General features: G+C 51.9%; 1 protein-coding gene across 2 annotated transcripts in view; it reads left to right on the top strand.

The window, feature by feature from the left end:
* The window catches only part of LOC133354056 (transcription factor 12-like), a 97,395-nt gene that overhangs the window by 48,012 nt on the left and 24,651 nt on the right, over positions 1-24,732 (top strand). For both annotated transcript variants that reach the window (XM_061570604.1, XM_061570603.1), the window contains exons 9-12: positions 14,255-14,354; positions 16,853-16,995; positions 17,713-17,869; positions 19,317-19,381. In XM_061570604.1, coding sequence (XP_061426588.1) covers positions 14,255-14,354; positions 16,853-16,995; positions 17,713-17,869; positions 19,317-19,381 — 465 coding nt within the window. The remainder of the gene's footprint in view (positions 1-14,254; positions 14,355-16,852; positions 16,996-17,712; positions 17,870-19,316; positions 19,382-24,732) is intronic.

Here is a 24,732-nt window from a genome sequence, read left to right as displayed (position 1 = left end):
GGTGGCCAACACCACGCCCGGCCGCCTTTGTCTCCCCAGCGGCGATGTTTACACACTGCACCAGGTACTTATTCGAGGCTGAGTCGACCTAGGGCAAGGCCCAGGACCGGTTCAGATAATCGTCACTGGTGTTGGCCGTGAGCGGGAATCGAACTCGCGTCGTCGGGTTCGTAGCACAGCGTAGCGCTAACCGCTACACCACCGCTCCCCCCCCCCACATTGTTACGCAGACACGCACACGGGCACACGGCAAACATTCCCAGCGGAACGCAGGGTTGGCGTGCCGTGTGTGTTTATTTCTGCCGACGTTCCTGACAAACACAGCGTGGGAATCATCACGTCCCCACCTGCCACCTCCATGCCTGCTGCTCCCCCATCCCACATCGATTGGTACTAAATAAATAATTAATCCGCCTTTCCCATATCCTGCAACATTCAGGGAGTGCGTAATTTCACCAGCATTTGGCTCCATTTGGTTCATCTACACACGCACACTCTGGACTGCTTGCAAAATCCAGTGTCGCATCAGCAGAGTCAGGCTTGCCTGGACCAATGTTCGTGAACTGCCCGACGCTTATAGGCAGGGAACCTCAATGTTGGATATGGGTCCTAGTTCCACCCCGAGTACTGATCTTCAATCATACCCTAAATCCTGGTAACTGGTTTCATTTGGTTAATCTTCACACGCACACTCTGGACTGCTTGCAAAATCCAGTGTCGCATCAGCAGAGTCAGGCTTGCCTGGACCAATGTTCGTGAACTGCCCGACGCTTATAGGCAGGGAACCTCAATGTTGGATATGGGTCCTAGTTCCACCCCGAGTACTGATCTTCAATCATACCCTAAATCCTGGTAACTGGTTCCATTTGGTTAATCTTCACACGCACATTCTGGACTGCTTGCAAAATCCAGTGTCGCATCAGCAGAGTCAGGCTTGCCTGGACCAATGTTCGTGAACTGCCGGACGCTTATAGGCAGGGAACCTCAATGTTGGATATGGGTCCTAGTTCCACCCCGAGTACTGATCTTCAATCATACCCTAAATCCTGGTAACTGGTTCCATTTGGTTAATCTTCACACGCACATTCTGGACTGCTTGCAAAATCCAGTGTCGCATCAGCAGAGTCAAGCTTGCCTGGACCAATGTTCGTGAACTGCCGGACGCTTATATGCAGGGAACCTCAATGTTGAGTATGGGTCCTAGTTCCACCCCGAGTACTGATCTTCAATCAACGCTGTCACCCTAAATCCTGGTAACTGCACCACCGCTCTGGCCTCGGTGGAAGGGAGGGGGGTGGCAGTCAGTGTGAGATCCGTGGTTCCCCAGCTATTATGCGTGCCTGGTTTCTAAACCCCCCCTATTTTCATTCGCGGCTCTGGAGCGGAGGTTAAAAACTGCCGGGCAGATGGAGACCAGGACCTGTTCGCTCGCTCCCCCCCACCCCCAGCGCAAAGCGAAGGGTGCACTGCATGCGACAGCGCAAAGTGAGCCTGACGTGGTGGTGGTGGTGGTGGTGGGGTGTGTAGGGAAGGGAGTTAGTGCAGAGGGAGGCGCTCTCCAAACCTCCCCGCACAGCTTCCTCCCCGCCACGCAGTGGTACATTCCGTGCCCGAGGAGTTTCCTACAAATGCACAGCGCGCACTCCGCTGTAAGAGCAGCAGCAGCGGCGTCGTCTGCGGTGGTACCAGCAGCGTCAGCGGGACTGGGAGCTGGGGGTCAAGCAGTTGCTGCCCGGACCGGCGGCACTGGAGTGGTCGGGCGATGTACTGCGCATATCCCATGCCGGGGATAGGGAACAGCTCGCTCATGTACTACTATAACGGCAAGACGGTGAGCGCACTAAACCCGAGATGCAAGCCGCTGGGGGAAACTGCAAGAGTTCGCGTTAAACGTCCGCGGGAAGTTGTGTTCGTGCTGTGGATTTCCTCGGAAAGTGATACAGTATTATTCGTGCCCTGGGGATGTTTTACGCGCGCGTGTGTGTGTGTGGCTTGCCTCTACTTGTGTGTCTTTGCGTGTGTCTGTCTGCCTGTGTTTGAGTGTTGGGGAGCGGTAGTGTAGCGGTTAGCCCGCTGCGTGACGAACCAGGCGACGTGAGTTCAATTGCGATGCCAGTGACGATTATCTGAACTGGTCATCGGCATCCACCTGCGTCGAATTAGCCTCAAACGGGTACCTGATGCGGTGTGTAAACATCGCCACTGGGGTGCTGGCCACCCACCCCCTCGTGTGCCATGCCGGCCTTCATAGGTGCTCGCTAACAGCACTTGCCCCAACAGTTTGTTAAAGCTATTGGCGGAGGATCTTTGTTTTAAGTGTGTATCGATGTACTGCATGTGTGTTGTTGGAGTGCTGGGTAGCGGTGATCAGTTGTCGGTGCACTGCACCACGAACCTGGCGACCTGGGTTAAATTCCCAGCCACGGCTTTTTATCGGTGGCCAGCAGTAGTATCAGAACTTGTCCTGTGATTCTCATACTTCTATGTCGACTCAGACATGAACGAGTGCTTCAGCACCAGGGAGATAAAAGTGGCTAAGTGTGGTGCTGACCATAACACCCCCTACGCCCTTGTTTGCTGTGTCTGCCTTAATAGGTGCTCGCTAACAGCACCTGCCCCCCGTCTGTATGGCGGTATTGTGTAAGGTATTTGTTTAAAGTGTGTGTGTGTGTGTATGTGGGGGGTGTGTGTCTCTGTGGGGGAGCGATAGTGTAACGATTAGCGCACAACGCTACAAAACCGATGAACCGAGTTCAATTCTCGGTCACGGCCAACATCACTGCCCAACATCTGAACCGGTTCTGGGCCTTCCCTACGTCGACTTAGCCTTAAATAATTACTGGGTGTGGTTTGTGATTCCCAACACTGGGGAGACAAAGGCGGGCAGGCGTGGTGTTAGCCACACACCACCGTCCGTGCGCCGTGGCGAACTTAATAGGCGCTTGCTAAAAGCACAGTCCTCTCTAGTCTGTTAAGGCTGCATGGGGGAGTCTTTGTATTTGTGTCTATTTGTGTTTGACCTGCCCCACCTGGACACCTGTGAAAACAAGCTTCATAGCTTTTCGGATTCTCCCAGTATAAATAATTATCCTCATGCTGTTTGTCGACGTACATTAGATGGCATATGCAATGTCCAGACGGCATATTGAATGTTAAGAAAAGTGAATACTGTATGCTCGGGCAGGTCACGTGTCGCTATAGGGGATGACGCAGGCAGCGGTCGAGACTGATGACAGAGTGGCAGCCAAAGGGAAGGAAACATGCACAAGGGCACGCTCACCTCGGAGATGGAGCGGTGAAATCGGCTCGTGTGCCGTAGCTACAAGGATTGTCGCATTGCGATGTTGTAAGAAAAGACAACGGTTTGGGAAAGCCTATTTATCCAGCTGATGGTGATAGTGATGATAATGACATGTGACTGCATGTCTACCACTCCCTCATGTCCTATGCCGGCCTTCGTAGGTGCTCGCTAACAGCACTTGCCCCAACTGACTTACAAAGCTATACGGAAGATCTTTGTATGTGTGTGCGTGGAGCAGTGGTGCAGCGGTTAGCGCACTGCGCTACGAACCCGGTGACCCTGAAAACACCCGAGTTCGATGCCCGCTTACGGCCACCACCACTTACGATTATCTGAACCGGTGCTGGGCCTCCCCTAAGTCGGCTCAGCCTGAAATGTGTACCTGGTGCGGTGTGTAAACATCGCCACTGGGGAGACAAAGGCGGCAGGTCATGATGTTGGCCACCCACCCCCTCGTGTGCCATGCTCGCTGACAGCACTTGCCCCAACAGCCTGTTAAAGGGCTATACGGGGGATCTTTGTCTTGTGTGGGTGTGTCTGCGAATTAGCTGCGTCGATTTTCCTGAATCCGTTGCGAAAGTAACGTCTGCCACTTCTGCCTAGCGGCGTTGACGTATGCATGCACTTTAATGTTGAACTTCTTTCGCACCGTACGTAGCCCAACCATGCTAATCGGAGGTGCAGTTTCAAAGATCTGCGCTAATGCAGCATGTGGCTTGGGGGCCCGCGTTCACGCACGGACCCCCACGATGTCTCTCTCTCTCGCTTGCGTTTCGTGGGGGTGGCGAGGATGGATAAGGGGGGGGGGGGGGTCTTGATACCCGCGTTGGCCGAGGGGGGCGCTGGCTATTGCCAGTCAGGTGGTGCTCCGAGAGACGTCGTGAGCTCGGGGTGTGCGCGCGTGTGCGGAGCGCGCCGTGAAAGGGCCGTCTGTTTGCCATTGCAGCGCAGACTTGGAAATAACCAAAACACATGGCTCTCACCGCCGCCTCCCCTCCCCCGCTCTTCTTCCTCTCTCCCCCTTCTCTTTTCCTTTCCCTCCCTCCCTCCCCCCAGCACGCCAGCCGCTCGCTCTCCCTCTCTCAATACCCCTTTCCTGCTTCGTGCTCCTCTCCCCATTTCCTCATCCCTCTTCCTCTCTCCATCTCTGCTGCCCGCCCCCCCTCCTCCCCAACTCTGCCTCTCCAACTCTGCCTCCCCATCTTTCCCGCACCCCCCCCCCACATCACCACAACCACTGCCTCCCCTTCCTCTCCCTCTGCATGTACCCCCCCCCCCTCCGCTCCGATCGTGTGTTTCTCTTGGCGTGAGTCCGCGTGGAACAAAAAAAAGATGAAAGCGTTTTCAATCAGAGCGGGGAAAGAGGAATGTCACGAACGGCGAGGCTTGGAAGTGATTGCGGAATGCGGCGCGTGCAAGTGGCTCGGGGAGAGAGAGCGAGCGGTGGGTCGGTGCGCTCGCCACGCTCGCCACGCTCTTGTTTGGCTTTTCAGCGAGATGCCCACGTGCGTTGGTTGACCCTGCGGTGAACGCCCCAGGACCCCTCCGAGCGCAGCCTTTAAACTCCGCGGCGGTGGTTTCATCACCGTTCGTGTAAGACGGTGCTCTGCTCTGCACCGTCTTACACTCAGTCGTCGTGTCTGGGTGTGCGGCCGTGTGTGTGCGTTTGGGTTTTGAGTTGTCGTTAGCACGGTTGGGCTACGTACGGTGCGAAAAAAGTTCGACATCCATACATTTATCCAGCAGAGCCTCAACTAAGTTACGAGTCGTATCCTTATGGGAGGATCTTGCATTGTATGGACTGTATGTTGAACTTCCTTCGCACCATACGTAGCCAACCGTGATAATCGAAGGTGCATTGGGATGGGTGGGCCAGTTGCTTTGTAAGGACTATTATGTATTTTTTTTTTATTCATTAAAGCCTCGCTAAACCGAGATATTTTTTTTTCTCGGGACAGTTCTGCACTGGAATCTTTGACCGATGAACTTTTTAAAGGAGTTCATATATGTGTGGGATAAAGTTGGAGTGTCTGGAGAAAACCTATGACAGACGTGAGAGGATATACGTCAGATAGGTTTCCACAGGTTGATTCACAACCCCGCTTATTGTTCTGCTGTGTCCTCGTCACCTCGCAGCTGCAGTAGGTTCGGGAGTTCCACAAAATCTTTGTGTGATCCGCCAGCCCTAACATTTCCTTGTCATCCACTACATTTCATTATTGATTGTTTTGCTTGTGAAAATTAAACCAGAGTACCTGGAGAAATCCACCATTCATAAGACTCGGGCGCCACACAGACCGCTTCACGAACCCACTCGCTGCGCTTACGTCAGCAACAAACAATAACGAAAGTTACGTTTGACTTTTCCCGATAATATTCTGGCAATCGACAACGTAACCACCCCCACCCCAGGCCATGATTGTGAAATAATCGCTTTGCTGGCAGGGTTTTTAATAAATACAAAAAAATGTAATATCCCTTTTCAGAAGATCCTTGTATATTGGGATGTTTGACCAATTGTTGTTTTTAAAGGCAGTGTCTTTTCTGCTTGTGGGGACAGACCCTGGAGGAAACTCGCCAAGCATTCGGGGGGACAACGCTCACGCAGCCCTGCGTATTTGGGAGCTTCTAAATTTTGCACCACGCACCACAACCCCATTCCCCTCCTCTAAAAGCACGCTACCAGCCCAAACATCAGGTGCACACCGGCTTAGTTTTGCATACGAATAGGAAAATATCGGCACTCAAGAAAAGGACGGGACAGCAGCGGGGGGCGGTTGCGTCACGAAGGGCTGGAGTCGAGAAACACTTCATCTCCATCGCAGCCATGTGCCACCACACCTGCTTGTGGTTGCCCCCTAGCTTGACGGCTGCGAGCGAGTGTTGTGGCGAGGTTTTGTAGAGTGTGCGCCCCCCCCGCCACCACCACCACCACCCTCGCCCTCTCACTGATTTGCCACGGAGGTTGTCCGGTGAGTCATGACTTGGCGTGCGAAAGTAAATCAGAGGCGAGTGCAAGGGGTCGGCAACCTCCGGCTCGGGATCTGCGTGCGGCTCTTTAAGGGACTGCTTCGTGACCGTTATTCATTGGGGACCGCCGGCTCGTATGTTCACGTGCATTGTGCGGCTCTTGAAATATTGAGATTTTTACCGAATTCTAGAAAAATGGCCCTTCTTGTTCGTTTGGTTGCCGAGCCCTGGGAAAGTGGCACCGTTGCCGTGGCCGTTACTCGAGACCCCTACGGTTTGACTCCGCGAACTTAGGCTTACCACCACTTCAGCTGGCAGCTCCTGTGAACAAGCAAGGTAGGCATGGAATGAGTCACTCCCACCTCTTCTGCCTCCCCAGTGGGGTTGTTTTTTTTCCCCAACTATATTCAAATTTGGTGGTGTAATGGTCAGCACAGTGGACTTGCAATCCAGAGGTCACCGGTTCGATTCCATCTCCCTGTACGCCAGTTGAAGCAGTTTTCTTAAATCCTGCCCGCCCCCTCTGCCTCTGTTCGTCCAGCAGTAGAGATGGGCACACTGTGGTTGTTTGATAGATGGCGTGTGGGACGAGCCTTGGAATGAAATGTAATGGCTTTTAATCGATGCGCCGTTACACGCTTGTTGATTCCCAATCGCTGTTAACTCGAAGCAGGACAGAGTCGCGTTCTCGCCACGATCCATCTGGTTTCAATTTCCCAGGATTCCTGGTGCTGCTTTCCAGCGGCTGGGGCCATTCCGCCCATCTCGACGGCTTCTCGCGTGCTCCCTTATCCACGAGTGCTCGCTGGCGAGCGAGCGAGCTCACGAGAGCTTGCTTGTGTCTCGTAAGCCAGACGAGATTTCAGCGGCGGCGGCGGCGATGTTCTCTCTGCTTGGCGTGCGAGGGCCGTGGCCCTGCACCCTCGGCCGGTTTAATTTTCTGTCGAGAGTTCCAAGTAGCAGGTGCGCAAGTCTCTCAGAAGGGGAGCGGCCCTTTATCGGGGCGTCTCTCTTGGTGGCGCGTGTCGTCGTCGTCGTCGTAAGATCGGCTTTGCGAGCCCCCGCCGACGCCGCAGCGCATCATGGGACGTCGTGCGCCACCTCTGACCCTGCCGCTCCGTGACCGCGCGACAGCCGTGGAGAAGCTCGTTAATGACGGGCGGCGGATTTCGCCCCAAAATTAATTGCCGTCTTCGGGGAGCTGGCGCTATTAGCATGTGCCGTGTCATCGGGAAGCGTGCGAGAGCACGATAATGTCTTCATGATGATGCGGCTTGATCCGGAGAGGGGGGAGGGGGAGTGGGTGGCCGTTTTAAATTTTAATTAAGACGTCGTGGCATATTGCGTGAATCACGCGGCGCGCGGTAATAGCGTTCTCAAATGCCTGAGCATGTGGGGAAATGGCATAACCATCGTCCGTGGAGCTGCCAAAAGGAGACACCCATAGTGATGATTTCAAAACATGGAAACTTAACGTTTTTGTATTCCCATTAGAGGGGAGGGGCTGGTGGCCAAAGGGAGATGGTGGGGTGGGGGGGCGTTTCTCTGGGCACCAGCTGGCTTTCTGCGCTGGTCCCGTGCCCGTGTGTCCACTACGAGCCGGATGTTTCTGTTAGAGAGCAGTGCTGTCTGTGGTGAGAATGATGGTGGGGTTGTCAGGGGGTGAGGCGGGGGTGTTGGGGAGGGGGGGGGGCGAGTTAGGTGTCGGCTCCCCCCCTCTCTAGCACCGCTCCAACTACCGTCAACACGCTCGGCTCATCACTCGCTGAACAGTGCGAGACATTCACCTGAGCAGCACGCGGTCGCTCCGCGCGCTGGGCTAGGCATGCCGTGCTCCTGTCGGAACCCAAAGAGTAGCACGACGCACCATGAAGGGGGGGCGGAGGGGGGGGTAACGCAGATGGGTCGAGCGTGGGAGGAGGGAGGGGTCACGGACCGAGACCCCAGACGGAGGTCACGGAGGGGGTCGCGGCACGTGCTGGGTGGCTTTGCGCTCGTAAAGCCGGGGGGGAGGCCACACCTGGGCGATCCGTAGCGCAAGCAAATCGCTCTCGAAATCACGTGACTTCATTGCGAGACAAATGCTCTGTCTCACATCTCGCTCTCTCGGTGCTGTCGGTTCTTTTAAGCGATGGTTTTCGCTCATCACCTCATGAAGATTTGGCCGTTACAGTTTGCTCACCTATGAATATATTTTCTCGTTTTGTTTTGTTTTACCGTTTTTGCCAGAGACTTTCAAATATAAGCGATTTCAGTTGCGTGCGACCAAGACGTACAGGCGATTGCTCAGGCGTGGACAAATGATTAAGGAACGCGCAGCTCATAGTGACAGCAAAGTGACATCTGGACATCTGTGAAAAAGAGCTTTATAGCTCCTCTTCTTGGTTCTTTCGGTGAAGTCACGTAGAATGGAAATAATAAAATAATAAAAATAAAACATAATAAAATAATTCTCACGACGTTTCGGCCACAACGCAAGCAGCCGTCCACAGGTGAAGTCATTCAGACTCTGTCTTCTCGACAGACCTGTTCTCCACCTGAGGACGGCTGCTTGCGTTGTGGCCGAAACGTCGTGAGAATTATTTTATTGGTTTATTTTAATTATTTTATTATTTCCCTTCTACGTGACTTCACCGAAAGAACCAAGAAGATGAATCCCTGCAGTCACGAAAGCTTTATAGCTCGTCGGATTCCTCCAGTGTAAATAAATATTCAGATTCTGACGTGGAGACCCACGCAGAGATATGGGAGCCCAAATAGGCACACGGGCCCCGTAAAGCATTCATAGGATTCACTGACGAACATATAGACCCAGTGAGGAACATGCTGGGCCAACAGAGGAACACTATGACACATGGAGGGATATGTCACCCGCACTCGTGGAGGGATGTAGGGGTCCAATAGGAGCGCAGGCAATGGCGCGAGAAAGTAAAATGGTCCTGCCAAATGGTGGTGTTTAAATCTGTTGAGAAATGCCACGTAAATTACTGTGTAAGGGCTTTTATTTTGACAAGGTGGCCCGGCGCATGTCGGGAGTCAGACGTTCATGGATCCCCTCCCTCGGTTCACGACTTCCTTATTTTTGTTGTTGTTGAGCCTTCAACTCTGACCATTGGAAAATGCCAGACAATTATAGTAATCCGTCTGGAAAAATTTGTCTCAAAATACGCAATTTTTTGTTATTTATTTTTACGCCTTGATGAAACCACCAGTCCCACTCGAGAGAAGGGGTGAGTGGGGGGGGGGAGCTTTAAACCACACGCAGTCCCGTGACCAGAGCTGCCCCCAGGTTTTGGAGATAAAACACACATTTTCCAGGATGGTTTTTAAAAAAAACAAGAAGTGGGTGCCATGATCACGGTTGAGCGGGAGTTTTCGTTCAGGATGGTGTCCCCTGCTGCCAACGGAAAGAGGGGGCGGAGAGATGTAAGCCTCTAGTTATCTTCATGTTTTTTTCTATTTTTTTCCCCCCGGGTGTTTATTGCATTAATGATGTCCGACGTTTCAGTCCGTGCGCTGGGAGCTTCGGCAACTGAGTAGAATGTCTACTTAAGGAATACACTTTTATCTTCTTGGTTCTTTCGGGAAAGTCACGTAGAATGGAAATAATACAATAAGAAAAATACAACATCATTTGTATTTTTTAAATTTTATTATTTCCATTCTACGTGACTTTACCAAAAGAACCAAGAAGATGAATCCCTGCAGTCACGAAAGCTTTAAATCGAAATTTAATACACTTTTAGTTGCTTAAGGAACTAAAAACTTGCCAGCACGTCTAGCGGATCTTCACACGTCATGCCGAACTATCGCCAGGTACAACCCGAAAACACGTCGGAGGCTGCACTGCACAACCGCGAAAACCTGCGTTTCAGACGTACCACAAGAAGAACCACCATTCACCACTAAGTCTGTATGTTGAGCTTCTTTCGCACGGTACGAAGCCAACTGTGCTCATCAGAGGTGCGGGGGAAGGGTGACAAAACACAAAAAGAAGTCTGAAAGAAATGAGTTTTCAAGCTATAGCTGCAGAAGCACATTTGAAAACACCGATGCAGTGACCATCTTTGTTCGACGACTAGCCAAAAGCCGTTGCGAGGATGACCGGAAGTGGTGGTGACGTCACCACGGCGCTTGTGCCAGGCTATGTGCACGTTCAGGCCATCGGAAGTGTCGAAGACTCGCTGGCAGGAGGTCATGGGACAGACCCAGGTGCCATGGGTTGACCGATTGAGATGACCGGCAGATGCACCACCTGTGCCTGCTACTACTGTGCCAACTTGCTGTGCTTTAGTCGCCCCGCGCTCAGCTCGTTGTTGTGGCCGTCGCTCCTCTGGGCATTGCGGACCCTCGCTGAATTTCTCTGAATGGACGGTGCCAAAGTTGGCATGGCCTTAAACCAGGATTTGCGGCGTTCTTATGATAAACACATGTACGCGTCACACATGTGCATGTTTCGTTTGATGTGCTTGCTCCAGACCTGAAGTTATACCGATTTCTGGTTTAATGAAACCAAATGTAACTTCAAAGGGAGTATAGTTCTGTGGTTCTCACTGAAGTTCACTTCATATTGAAAAAATTATCCAGAGCAAATGAAGTGACCGTGCGCTGTCTGGAACCGTCGCAAGACAGCACCCAGTTTCTTGCCGGACTCTCACCATCTTTCACAGGTCCCTCACCGATCTCCCACCAATCCTCCAGTCTTACCAATTCTTTGCCAATCCCTCACCGGTTTATCCCCGACCCCTTTTACTCGTCCATCACCGGTTCCTTACCGACCCCTCCCCAAGTCTTTGCCGATCTTTTTCCAATCCTTGACCAGTCCCACGTGGATTATTTCTGGTGCCTCACCCACTTATTCAACCGATTCTCGCGTATCCTTTACCTATCATTCTCTAGCCCCTTTGTCCCGTCGCACAGGCACATGGCTTACAAAACGGTGACATAAGTCGTTTTATTCTGGGAGGAAAGCGGGTGACTCAGGATGCAAAGTGGGGAGGGGGTCAAACTCAAAACCTCTGCACAGATTGATTCAATAATCTATCGCTGTAAATTAATCTCCTGGTTCGTTCCATAGACCCATGCGTACTCCCACATTGTAATTTTCAGGAGGCCGTCCACCCGGGCACAAACAGGCAGAGGTGGGACAAAGTCATTGTTATGCAAGTCCAAGTCGAGTCTGAAGTCATCAAATTCATGACTCGAGTCTGACTCGAGTCCAAGTCACATGACTCGAGTCCACACCTCTGCAAACAGGCATGCTGAACTCCTTCTGCTTAGCTTCTGAGAGCTCACGACATCCCAACACGTTGGTCTTGGGCTTTTCACTGACTCGACGACAGGTTCAGGTTGGACTCTCGCGTTGAGTGCAACATGCGTCTGTTCGTCTAGTGTCTGTCCGCTCATGAACAAGTGGTGGGGCACTGACCGAACTGCCTGATCGCTATTGCTGGCGCTACTCGAATTTAAGTGAAAAAAGTCAAAGTGATTTCCTGCTCTGGTGAGCATTGAGTTGGTGCCTCCTGTCTCCCTTGTACAGCCCTGAGCAAGTTGTGGAAAATCCTCATTTTTATGGCAGGACCGAGTTTATCCATAGGGGAAACTACTGTCAACTTTACCCCCCACTCAAAAGGATGATAGGCTGAAGCAGCCCCCAACCACAATTCGAACTCGCAACCTTACAATTTGAACAACCTCCTCGATCTACCGCTGAGTGAACCCGGGGCCAGTTAAGTAAATCGATTAATCTACAAATTACCTGTTTGTTCTTCGACTAATCGGAAAGCACGAAAATAGTTTGGGGGAGGGAGGGGGGGGGACCGTCGGCCACGTTTCCCCGGGCCCACGGCAGAGGTCGCAACCAGGTACCCGATACCCGTACCCTACCCGATACCCGGCTATCCGTACCCGGGTACGGGTACCCGTTTGCGACCCTGGTGCGGCCAGGTACGGGTACGGGTAGGCCGTGAGTCACTGGTGAGTCACCGTTTGTCACTCATTTCCCAACGTCTTGTCTCTTCTCACGATTCAAGTTCCTAGAATCAACCCACCCGCGCCTGCAACATGGCTTCATCCCAGAGGTTGCAATCAGGTACCCGTTACCCGTACCCTACCCGTACCCGGCCGGGTACGGGTACGGGTACCCGTTTGCGACCCTGGTGCGGCCGGGTACGGGTAAGGAATCAAAACCCGTTTGCGACCTCTGGCCCACGGATTGCAGGAGGTTTCTTGCCTTCGTGAGACAGGACGCTGAGGTGGCCGTCATTTTTTTACGGGGCCCAAAACAATAACCTTAAATACATCGTTAATAAACCCGCCACCACCCGACACAGCCAATTGGTGAGGTTTGTCACGTAAACAAAACGTGCTAATAAGTTACTACTTCGGCACACCGTTACGTGGTGGAGAGTAAACCCACAACTTTTGCAACTCGATTACGACGCGTCACCGGTGATTACAACCAGCTTCATCAGGTTGCCGCCTCACCATTAGGCGACAGCCAAAAAAAACGAAACCGCTTCTGGATGATATTTGTCGCGAAAGACTACGTGTTAAACCAAAACAATAACTGGCCGTCGATTCTAATCTCTGGATGATTAATTGACTTAATTGACGAATTATCCCAGCTCGGGCAGCGGTGCTTTGCGAGCGCGCTTTTGGCATCAACACGTGCAGGATTATGCACTCGGGTTTGTTTAGCGGTGATGTAATACTCCGCACGGGAACCCCTTCTTAGCGAGCCGCTGCATTATATAATGGCATTTTGACAAGCGAGCTCATTTAGATCTCTGTGGCCCTTAGGCGTTGCGTGTTGCTTAGCAGCACAATGTCCAAACCCAAACCTTGCGTCGCTTCGAATAACAGTAAATGGACGAAAGTTGGAACGCGTTTCTGGGCAGATGTTTTATTTTTCCTGTTTGACAACATAAAAAAAATTTCAAGACATCATCGTGCTGCAAAAACTTAAGTTTTGTATTATTCCTGCTAGCCACAAGTGTTCAGGTCATGGGTTGCGACGACAGGTGGCTCTAATGTGGTGGTGATGGGGCAGTGATGACAGTGGTGGTGATGGGGCGGTGGTTTTGTTGTGGTGGTGACGAGGTTCTGATGGACGGTGATGATGGGGCGGTGGTAATGAAGTTCTGATGGATGGTGGTGATGTGGTGGTGTTGGTAATGTGGCGGTGACAGGGTAGTGATTACGTGATGGCGGTGGTGGTGATGGGGTGTAAGTGATGGTTTATTTTATTAAACAATTTCAGCTGGATATTTGCTTGAGATGGAACATTTCATTTGCAAGCGTGTCCAGGGTCTCAGTTGACGCATACACACAAACGTGCTGCAGTAAGTCATGTTTTGCCAGGGTCTCCTGTTTCAGATTTATACGATGTTCAGAACTTTAGTTTCATAACGTCCATGGCTTAAACGCCCATTTTAGTTGTTCTTTTGTATTTTTATTCCACAGAACTCTTACGAAAAGAATGCCGCCTTTCGTTGGGCCTATAAAAACATAGTAATTTAGGTTTTTTTCAGGAAAACATTGGCGAGCGTGAAATCCTCTTTTTTTTTAGTTTTGCAGGTGGGCCACGCACCGGGACGTATGGCCAATTTTTATTGAGAAATATTTTTTGCTCCGTGTCGGTGGGAACCAAAGTGCCCAGAGAAAACGCGCACATGCCAGGGGCTAACGCTGCAATGTTCGCACCGACAGGATTATTTCCCTCAGCCGTTTGTGCTGTCGACTCCCTGCCCGCGTTCTCACGTCCGCGACCCGACTGCCGGCTGCCTGTAAAATAAATGCGCCCACCGTCCGCGTACAGCGTCTCGAGACGCCGCCGCCGCCGTCGCATTCGACGCGCCCCGTAAAATCCAAGTTGCGTTGTACCTGAAGATGACGGAATTCCTGGAGTAACGTCGCGTCAGATGTGCCGCCGAGCGACGCTGGCTGTTGCGCTCACTCGCCTCTCCCATTTGCCGCGGACAGGTGTACGCGCCGGGCTCCGAGGAGTGCAGTCGGGAGGCCCCAGGATACCCCAGCAAGCCTCCCGGCGCCAGCGCGTATGGCAGCCCATACTACATGCAAGGTGAGGCCAACTCCAACCTTAGCCATGCTACATACAATGTGAGATCAACCCCAACCATAACTCTAGTCCATACTACATTCAAGCTGAGGCCAACCCCAACCTTAGCCATACTACATGCAAGCTGAGGCCAGCCCCAACTCTAACTCTAGCCCACACTACATGTGAGGTGAGGCCTACCCCAACTCTAACTCTAGCCCACACTACATGCAAGCTGAGGCCAGCCCCAACTCTAACTCTAGTCCATACTACATGCAAGCTGAGGCCAGCCCCAACTCTAACTCTAGCCCATACTACATGTGAGGTGAGGCCTACCCCAACTCTAACTCTAGTCCATACTACATGCAAGCTGAGGCCAGCCCCAACTCTAACTCTAGCCATACTACATGCAAGCTGAGGCCAGCCCCAACTCTAACTCTAGCCCACACTACATGTGAGGTGAGGCCTACCCCAACTCTAACTCTAGTCCATACTACATGCAAGCTGAGGCCAGCCCCAACTCTAACTCTAGCCATACTACATGCAAGCTGAGGTCAGCCCCAACTCTAACTCTAGCCCACACTACATGTGAGGTGAGGCCTACCCCAACTCTAACTCTAGTCCATACTACATGCAAGCTGAGGCCAGCCCCAACTCTAACTCTAGTCCATACTACATGCAAGCTGAGGCCCCAGCTCAATCCTGACCATCCTGGTTCCATCACAAGCTGCCGAGCTCGCGTGACGTACACACAGACAGAGAACCCCGTATAGCTTTAACAAACTGTTGGGGCGAGCGCTGTTAGCGAGCACATATGAAGGCGGGCAGGGCATACCTTTGTCTCCCTGAGTGGCGATGATTACACACCGCACCGGGTACTTATTTGAGGCCGAGTCAACCTAAGGGATGCCCAGAACCGGCTCAGATAATCGTCACTGGTGTTGGCCGTGAGCGGGAATCGAACTCGGGTAGCAGGATTCGCAATGCGGCTCGCTAACCGCTACACCACCGCTCCCTGACTGCCTTACACCTACACAAAGACAAAGATCCCCTCGTATAGCCTTAACAGACTGTTGGGGCAAGTGCTGTTAGCGAGCACCTATGAAAGTCGGGCCCGGCGCTACACTACCGCTCCCCACCCACATGTGCGCACGTACATGCGCGCACGTATATGCGCGGCCCTGTTTATCCCCCCCGCTTGTTTGCATGGCACGGAAAATAGCGTGAAGGTTTTTGCGGAGCGCGGTGCCGATGGTGGTGAACAGTGCGGGGAAAAAGACCTAAAAATAATCCCGGTGCCACTTCGGCGTGGACCTTGACTTGGAACCGCTGTGAAAATATTCCATGGCTCGCACATCCCCACCGCAGATTTGCATTAGTTGCAGAAGTGACTCGGCCACCGCTTCCCTCGCTGCGCGCTTTAGCGCTCGCTCCTCTTGTCCCGCTTTGTCTGCTGTTCCTGCTGCATATTTTTTTTGTGTCGCTAGCATAGCCACTGCTGTCGATGCTGTTGCCGCAGTTGATGTATTTGCTGGTGCGAGCGTAGTCCGTCGATTTGGACTTTGCTGTTGCAGTTGTCCTCATGCTCCTGCTACTTCAGCTGCTGGTGCTGATGCTTCTACCGCTGCTGCTTCTGATTCTGTTGCTGCTGCTATCGTTAACTGCTATGTGCTAAACAAACATTGTACAGAGGCACCGAGCCAAGAGGACGAGGGCGACAATGTGATCCCCGTTGTTTACAGACAAACGCGAGGATCGTAATACGAAAAACACGGATCCTTGAAGGCTGTAACGAGCACGGGGCGCACACACCATCCGTGATGGCGACACGTCCACATTTCCTGACTACGAATGTTGTCGCCTTCCGCTCACAATGTGACTGGGGGTGGGTGGGTGGGTGGGTGGGAGAGAGAGAGGGATATAGGATGAACGAGGCAGGCATTGCAGACATGAGAGGGGAGACGCTGGGCAGGAGGTGAAAGGTGTATTCCGGTCCGGTTGAGTTGTTGTTTTGTTTGTGGATACTCCCCCGCGGATTGGGGTGCATGAGAACACGCTGCCAGCGTTCTCGCCCGCCCGCTCACCGCAGCCGCCGCCGCTGCTTCAGTGGTGCAACACGCGTGCGCTTTGTCGGCACAGCGAGTTTGTTTGTAGCCCTGTCTTGCCCCGGCCGCTTGCCTGTTTTGTCAGCTGCGGCTGGGTGTGGTGCACGGCCGCGCTGAGCCCGCGCGTGCATACTTTTGCCTTACGGGAGTTCCTGTCTCCCTCCCCCTCCATCACCCTCCTCTCTACTGCTGCACCGCCCCGCCACACATCCCCATTTTTCCTTCTCCGAACCCCCGCCGCCTCTTCCAATCCCCCCCCCCCCGCCCCCATCCGTCCGTCCGTCCGTCCGTCCGTCCACCCGCCTCTCTCCCCCTTGCAAAATCCACTGTTATTAAATGTTGTGTCTCATAGGGGATTTAAATGTGAGTTTTTTTACTTTTTGTTTTCCTTTTGTTTTACATTGTATGGTCGTGCAGATGGTGCGCAGGCTTCTGCTGAGTTGTGGGGCCCGTGCAGCGGCCTCGCCCAGCCGGGCGCATACGGCGGCACGGCCAATGCCGCTGCCCACATGAGCCAGCCGCCTGGCTCCTACGGCGTCCTCGGTGCACACGAACGATTGGTACCCACTCTCGCCCAGAACCACGGCACGCTCACCACGACGATTTTGTCCAGAATGTTCCGCACTGTCCCAATACAGCACCACGGTCACCGTAGGTGCCACACACTCATCCGGGCCGTGTCAGAATCACTCGATCACGACACAGGTGAACTCGAAAAACACCGCACCAACTACAAATGGTCCACGCTCATCCCTCGTACCACCACTGACCTCGGCTTCGCATCACTAACTCAAGCAGCACAACACTCATCCCGGCCGCTTCACAACCACTGCGTTCCCATTGCCCATGCGGTACACGTGTAGCACAGGGTACCTAAGCCTGGCACACGGGCGTGTACGTATGTATGTTGAACTTCTTTCGCACGGTACGTAGCCAACCGTGCTAATCGGAGGAATGGCGGCGGTTGCTTTATTGTTGGAGCGCAGGGAGTAGTGGCACAGCCTTTTGAGCACACTGCACGACGAACCCGGCGACCCGAGTTTGATTTAAAGCCGCGGCTAATGTCGGTGGCGAATGATATCAGAATTGGTCCCGAGCCTCCCCGAGCATGGCCTGTGCGGTGTGCAAAGACACCGTTACCGGGGAGACAAAGGCCACACGAGGGCGCGGTGCCGGCCACACCACCCACTGTGCGCCCAGATAGGTAGAGCCCTCGCCAACGGAACTTTCCACGAATGCCAATTGTAAAGTCTTTGTCTTCTGTTGCTGGTTCGCAGGGCTACCCGCCCCACAGCGCCGGAGACTCCGCACTGGCGCTACCGCCCATGGCCCCGTTCCCCCCGCACAGTGGAGCTCCGGGCTACGGGTCCAGCGCGCGGACGCCGACCGGCGGTGGCGGTGAGCCCCTTCCCGCTGAGGCCGCCCGGCACCACGGTAATGATAAAATACGAATTTAGTACATTTGATATTCGTGCCATTCTTATAACACAAGGCGATCGCGAAGGAAAGGGGCTATGTTTCGCACACAGTAGTCTACTGTAGGGGGGCAATGTTGCTATGTTTAATCTCAATTAATTGCAATTAGGGGGGCCGCATTGGCGAGATGTTGTGGCTTCGATCCCGACCCTGACGACGCCTGCTGTGTATTTGGAGTTTGCATGTCACTTTCCCCATGGTCACGTGGATTTTTTCTTCGGGTCCTCCGGGTTTTCCCTCCACATTTATAAACACGCGTTTAGATTATTTATATTATTTGGCTCCTATAAATTTCCACATGATAAGCCACTTCGTTGAGCGATAATTTGTGGCCAGGTCGCTAGTTCAGTGGGTTCTACCTGGTAAAATAAAAGTTTTTTTGTTTGTTTACCTTTCCTATACTTTGCACTCCCATAGTGTTTTTGTATTGTTTGTTGTTGGAACTTTCTGACCCGCCCCGACTGGACATCTGTGAACGAGAGCTTCATTGCTCATCAGATTCCTCCGGTATAAATAAAGATTTTGATTCTAATCTGATTTCAATGTTTTTCAACACCATGTTTCCTTTGGTCATTATGTAAACATTGTCAGCCCTTTGTCAAACCACTGCTGGATGCAGGCCTCCCTTCAGGGGAGTTGTTTGACCATACATTGGCATGCTGGTGATTGCGGGTTTGTGAAACTGTTGGCTGAAGGGCTGGTTCAGTTATCACTCGCCCTCGATGTGGTCGGAATTCAGTTTTTGTGTCTGGGCTAAGAGAATCACTGTGCTACCACTACACCCGTGCCGGCCAATGTCATGAAATAAAAACACAGCCTTCTTCATCATCGTCACTGCATTGTGATTCGAGGTACATGCACAGCAGCCGAAATTTTCAGGCCAGAAACAGACAGACTTTAAAAAAAGCGACCAATCATGGTTGTGGTGGTCGTGGTCGAGATAACCGTGCTGGTAATTTTGGTGAAGGAGGTGGTGCTGGAGCTGGTGGTGGCAACGATCATAGAAGTGGTAGTGGTGGTACAAGCTTAGATTGCAGGATGTTGAAAGCACTACCGATTTTTTCATGAAAGTGACATTTGCACAGTTTTTACTTGACATGAACAGCTCACACGTGTCGCTGCAAGACTCCTGTGAGGGCACGAGTGGTTTGCACGCGTTGTGCTATGAAGCCAGCAGCTGGTTTTCCAACTTCGACATCGGATTTATGGTTGCTACTCAATTCACATTCGTACTAGAGAAAAGAGAGAGGGCGCAACGGCGCTTTTCCCGAGTGTGTTGCACGTGTTTAGCTTGCACTGAGTGGAGGGACAGAATATCCTAATATGGGACAAGTGAGCGCCGCTGGCCCAGGGAGACTGTGGTTTCGCGCCTGTGGGTGACGTGACGTCACTGTCTGGCCCACAGGGAGCAGGGGCAATGCAGCCGGGGCGACACAGACCGGGGACACCCTGGGCAAGGCACTCGCATCGGTGAGCCGTCTCGCACACACACACTCACACACTCACTCACGTACACACACACGTTACAGGCACGTCACGCTCACGTACTCACACGAACACACATGTATGTCTTTTGATTTAAAGCTTTCGTGACTGTAGCAATTCATCTTCTTGGTTCTTTCGGTAAAGTCACGTAGAAGGGAAATAATCAAATGAAAAAAATAAAACATAATAAAATAATTCTCACGACGTTTCAGCCATGAGGACGGCTGCTTGCGTTGTGGCCGAAACGTCGTGAGAATTATTTTTATTATGTAAATTTTTTTATTATTTTATTATTTCCCTTCTACGTGACTTTACCGAAAGAACCAAGAAGACACATGCATGTCCTCGCATGAAGTCACAAAAACGCATGGAGGTGCACACACGTGCAAGCTCACACACTTAAAAGACACAGACAAAGACTCCCTATCCCCCCATATAGCCTTGACAGAGTGTTGGGGCAAGTGCTGTTGGCGAGCACCTTTGAATGTCGGCACCGAACAGGAGTTTCTGGGTGGCCAACACCACGCCCGGCCGCCTTCTTCTCCCAAGTGGCAATATTTACACACCGCAGCAGGTACTCATTTGATGCTGAGTCGAAGTAGTGGAGGCCCACGACTGGTTTCGATAATTGTCACTGGTGTTGGCTGTGAGCGGGAATCGAACACGCTAACCACTGTGCCACCGCTCCCTGTATATACATACATAAATACACAAACACATTGAATACGGCGCAGGCTCAGGCCAGGTTCAAGTATCACTGGAATTGATATGAATAGCCACTGGTCAATGGCAACACAGAATTTTGCAATCGATCACACGACCATTCCCCCAACATACACACCTCCGGTAGGTGTGTATGTCAAGTACTCCACCGCTCGCCACACACACCACACTCGCCCACTCTACTTAACCTTTCACATACGCAACCCCCATACAGCCACATACACACTCAACACCACATCCCAATAATACAACAACATCCATTCGCTCGTAAGTGGCGGTGACATCACCACGGTGCCAGACACACACACACACCTACCTGCACATATAACCAACACTAAACTATTTCCTCCTCCATGCTGCCTTCAAATACACACTAAACAAATATCCCCCGTATAGCCTTAACAGACTTTTGGTGCAAGTGCTCTTAGCGAGCACCTAGGTATGTTGGCACGGCACTCAAGAGGGTGGGTGGTCATCACCACAGCCCAGCCTCCTTTGGTAATGCTTACACACCGCACCAGGTACTAATTTAAGACTGAGTCGACCTAGGAGAGGCCCTGGACTAGTCCAGATATTCGTCACTGTTATTTGTCATGAGTGGGAATCGAACTCGTCTCGCCGGGTTTGTAGTGCAGCGCGCTAACCACTACACTACCATCCCCGACTGCCTTACACCTGCACAAAGACAAAGCTCCCCCCGTGTAGCCTTAACAGACTGTTGGGGCAAGTGCTGTTAGCGAGCACTTATGAAAGTCCGGCCCGGCGCACACACAGTAACGTAAACACATGCCCGGCACAACACCACACTGCACCCACTCATCCCACTACCTTCACGTACACCCCCCCCCGCACCACCAGGCAGCCACACATGCGTACGCACGCACACGTGTAGCAAAACTTGTGTGTTTTTTCCGTCCATTAATTCCGAGCGCCGCCGTGAGCGAGCGAGCGCGGCCCACCGGGCCGTGATGCCAGCGTTCAGGCATTTCCTTGGTACCTTCGGGACCCGGGGGGGGGGGGGGTGCGGGGGGGCTAAGAGGCAGCCCTGTGTTTGCCGCCTCACAGTGCGGCCTCTGTGCTGCGGAAATCGGCCCTGAATGGAGCAGCGCACACCGAATATCCGACCGGGGAAAACGCGACACCCCTAATTGAAATTAAATGGCACGTCGCGCGTTGCGCCACGCTCGTTAACGCCCTCGCCCTCAATTAGAGAGAGAAGTTGTGGGGGGTGGGTGGCGTTACGTTCCTCATGAGCCACACTCAGCCAAGAACCTGCTCTTGGCACCGTGACCATAGATTGCATGGTGGCCAGTGGACGGTGGTACGGCGATGGATTATTGAATCCATCTGTGCAGATCTTTCAGTGTTATGCTTAAGTACGCGTGATTGGGTGTTCTCTGGGTGCGCTAGCTTCCTTCCCACACGAAGCCAAATGTGAATTAAATTGGTCACACCCGATGCAGGACTCTCGTAAAAGAAGAGTCTTGACACGGTGAGACTTTCCCATGTAATACACGTGGAATAAAAATACAAATAATAGTTTATAGCTCTTTGTCAATCTACTGATGGGATGAAGGCCTCCCAATATTATTGCGATCACATTTAAGAAAGAAAGAAAGAAAAAAAAGCTAGTTTCATATATCGGCGGATTGTTGAAATGGGGTTGGTGCCCAAGACCTGTTCAGATATCACTTGCCACTGATATTGTGTCCAGGAAATAAACTCGGTTTACCGCGTTGGTGAGATGTTAACTACCTCGCCTGGTATGAAGAAGGTCGTGGGTTCAATCCAGACCCTGATGCCTGCTGTATATTTGGAGTTTTCATGTTCTCTCTCTCCCCGTGGTCGCGTGGATTTTTCTCCAGGTCCTCCGATTTTTCCTTTCCAAATTTAGAAACATGCGATTAGAGTATTAGGCTGCTATACATTTCCACCTGGTAAAATAAAATATCTAGTTTAAGCCTAGTTTATAGTACAGTGGGCAAACCACTGCCTCAAATCTCCCCCCCTTTCTGTTTAATAGAGATTATTATTCACAATCCTAACCCAGTCAAGAAACATTATTTTTCTATCACCACCGTAGACACTGCCCGAGGGTTACTCTTGCACAATTGAAGTTTCTCTTGAAAACACGGAGAAATTCGGCCAAATGTTGACACATCTGAGAAAAGTAAATGCAAAATATAGTAAAACTATTCCCCTCAGCTGTGGCTGACTGGCTCGCAGGTCCCAGAGACACTGAGCAGGCCCCACCGACGATCCTGGGCTCAAGTCTTGAGTTCCAGATGCCCGTGATTGATCCGGTTTATCGTGTGCCGTGAATTGATGCCCTCAGCCTGGTCACTGGCATGTGAATCAGATCCCCGTTATATTAAATATGATGCATCACTTCATTGGATATATTTATGGCTGTGAGAATTAATAAAGATCAGCTGCGTTCAGTTTATTGTCCTTCCCCCCCCGGCACCACCTCTGATTTAGTTCGTTTGGCTACGTACGGTGCGAAAAAAGTTCAACATACATGCGTGATAAACATCTCTCCTCTGTAGCAGGCCATGTGAAAAAGTGCGCCCCCAAGTGTGTAGATGAAAATACCACTCCAGTACAAGCGATCCCTGAATAAATTTGATGATAACCCTCCCCCCCATGTGAATTCTCATCGACGCGCGTTGCGCGCTGCTGTGCGGGACTTTCGGAATGGATCCTTGATCTCAAGACGTCATGACGCCCGTTAACGACGGCATTTGTACTTACACGATCCAACCCAAAGACCTTTTTTGTTGTTCAAATTATGAATCGCAAACAAAAATTTGTATATTCTTAGGTTTTTTCGGTAAAGTCACGTAGATAAAAAAATTTAAATTAATAAAAGTAAAATAAAATATTTTCATATTCTTAGGTTAAAGTCACGTAGGTAAAATAAGTATAATTAAAATTAATAAAAGTAAAATAAAATGAAATATTTTACTTGTATTAATTTAAATTTTTTACCTACGTGACTTTACCGAAAAAAACCTAAGAATATGAATCATTGCAGTCACGAAAGCTTCAAATCTAGAATTAAAACATTTGTAGCAACAACCCCCACAATAGTCGGCCACACCGGGGCGCGAGACAGAGGTGGGTCTTTTGGTTTGTACCGGGCGGGAGTGAGTCTGTGGCGGCGATTTGAGTGACGGCAAAGAAATAGCGTCTGGCAAAGAAGTGACGGCGGCGAGACTGTTGTCAGCAGCACGACGTGACGGCGTGAGATTTCATCAGGTCTTTGCAAGTGACTGCGCGTTGTGAACGCACGAGTGGGTGGCTGTGCGAGGCCTCTTTCGACAGCGTCAACAGCAGCGTGCGTCTGGCACAGCGAAGTCAGCGAGCGACACCTCCTCGCTCCACGCTGTTGCTGCCCCTGACCCCTGCATCTCCTGACCTCCGCGCATTATTTTCGCTCGATTTTTAGTTTTTTGCCACCTTCCGAATCGAGGTTGGTGCGGAACCGCGTGGCCGATCTCCTGCCCACCGGTGATGGGGAGAGGTGTGTGTGTGTGGGCAGGGGGGGGGAGTCTGGATCTCGGGGTCCAGAGAGGAACTCTGCTTTTCGTGAAAAGTGCGGCCAGACGTGCGTGCGCAGGGCTCAAGGAGGAGGAGGCATTGGTGGTGCACATCTGTTAGCCATCATGGCCCCGCAGAGCACACAGGGCGTAATTAAGAATTCTCTTCACGTGCACGTGCGCGCGTGGTTGTTTATTTATTTATTTGGTAATTCTACGTTGCCTGTTGCTGCATGTGGCTGTTGCCGTTCTCCTCCCCTGTGCGCTGTGACTGTGACGGAACTGCTGCTGCTGCGTCCAGACTGAATTTCCACCATTCAAGGGGAGCGTGGTGGGAGTGCGGTTGGGTTAGGGTGGTGGTGGGGGGGTGGGTAGGCTGGTGGGGGGGTGGGCTGGTGGGGGGTGGGCTGGTGGGGGGGTGGGCTGGTGGGGGGGGGGGGCAGTCGGGGCGGCTGCCTCCGTACAAAGTAGTTCGTCCACTTCCTTCCTCGGCCGCCCTGCCCTGCCCCTCCGGGCTCCCAAAACACATACACCGACAAATAGCTTTAGCAGTTTCTGCCTGCACATCTGTCTGGCTTGAGCCTCTGTGTGTCTATGTGCTTCGTCTCATGCATCCCCCCCTGTCTTGTTTGTATGTTGAACTTCTTTCGCACCGTGCATAGCCAACTGCACGTTTTTCCGGGCCATCTTGCTGTTTGTCTATCTGGCAAGTCCCCTTTGTCTGAACAAATGTCTGTCTCTCTGGCAAGCGTCCCCTCCCTCCCTCCGTCCATTCGCCTTCGTCTATTCCTGTCTGCAAGCCAGCTTTTCTATCAGACTCCCACATACTGAGCCTGCCATTCGTCACGGCTGCTCCATAGTGGCTGGTACACGACTTTTAACCATCGGCATTGCTGTATCCACTGCTAGGCAAAGGTCTCATCCCAAGCAAAAAATTCCGTCACAGTTCCTATGATTCCTGTTTCATTGGTTGCATGGCTTTATTTTGGTGATTTCGAAAAGTGTATTGGTTTGGCCATGTTTGTTTGTTGTAGTACAGAGTTAGACTGATGGCCTTAATCTAAGTTGTCT

This window comes from Lethenteron reissneri, chromosome 46 (assembly GCF_015708825.2).
Source record: "Lethenteron reissneri isolate LAM-NWPU_2019-01 chromosome 46, ASM1570882v1, whole genome shotgun sequence".
Taxonomy (NCBI): domain Eukaryota; kingdom Metazoa; phylum Chordata; class Hyperoartia; order Petromyzontiformes; family Petromyzontidae; genus Lethenteron; species Lethenteron reissneri.
This window is presented reverse-complemented; position numbering and strand designations above follow the sequence as displayed.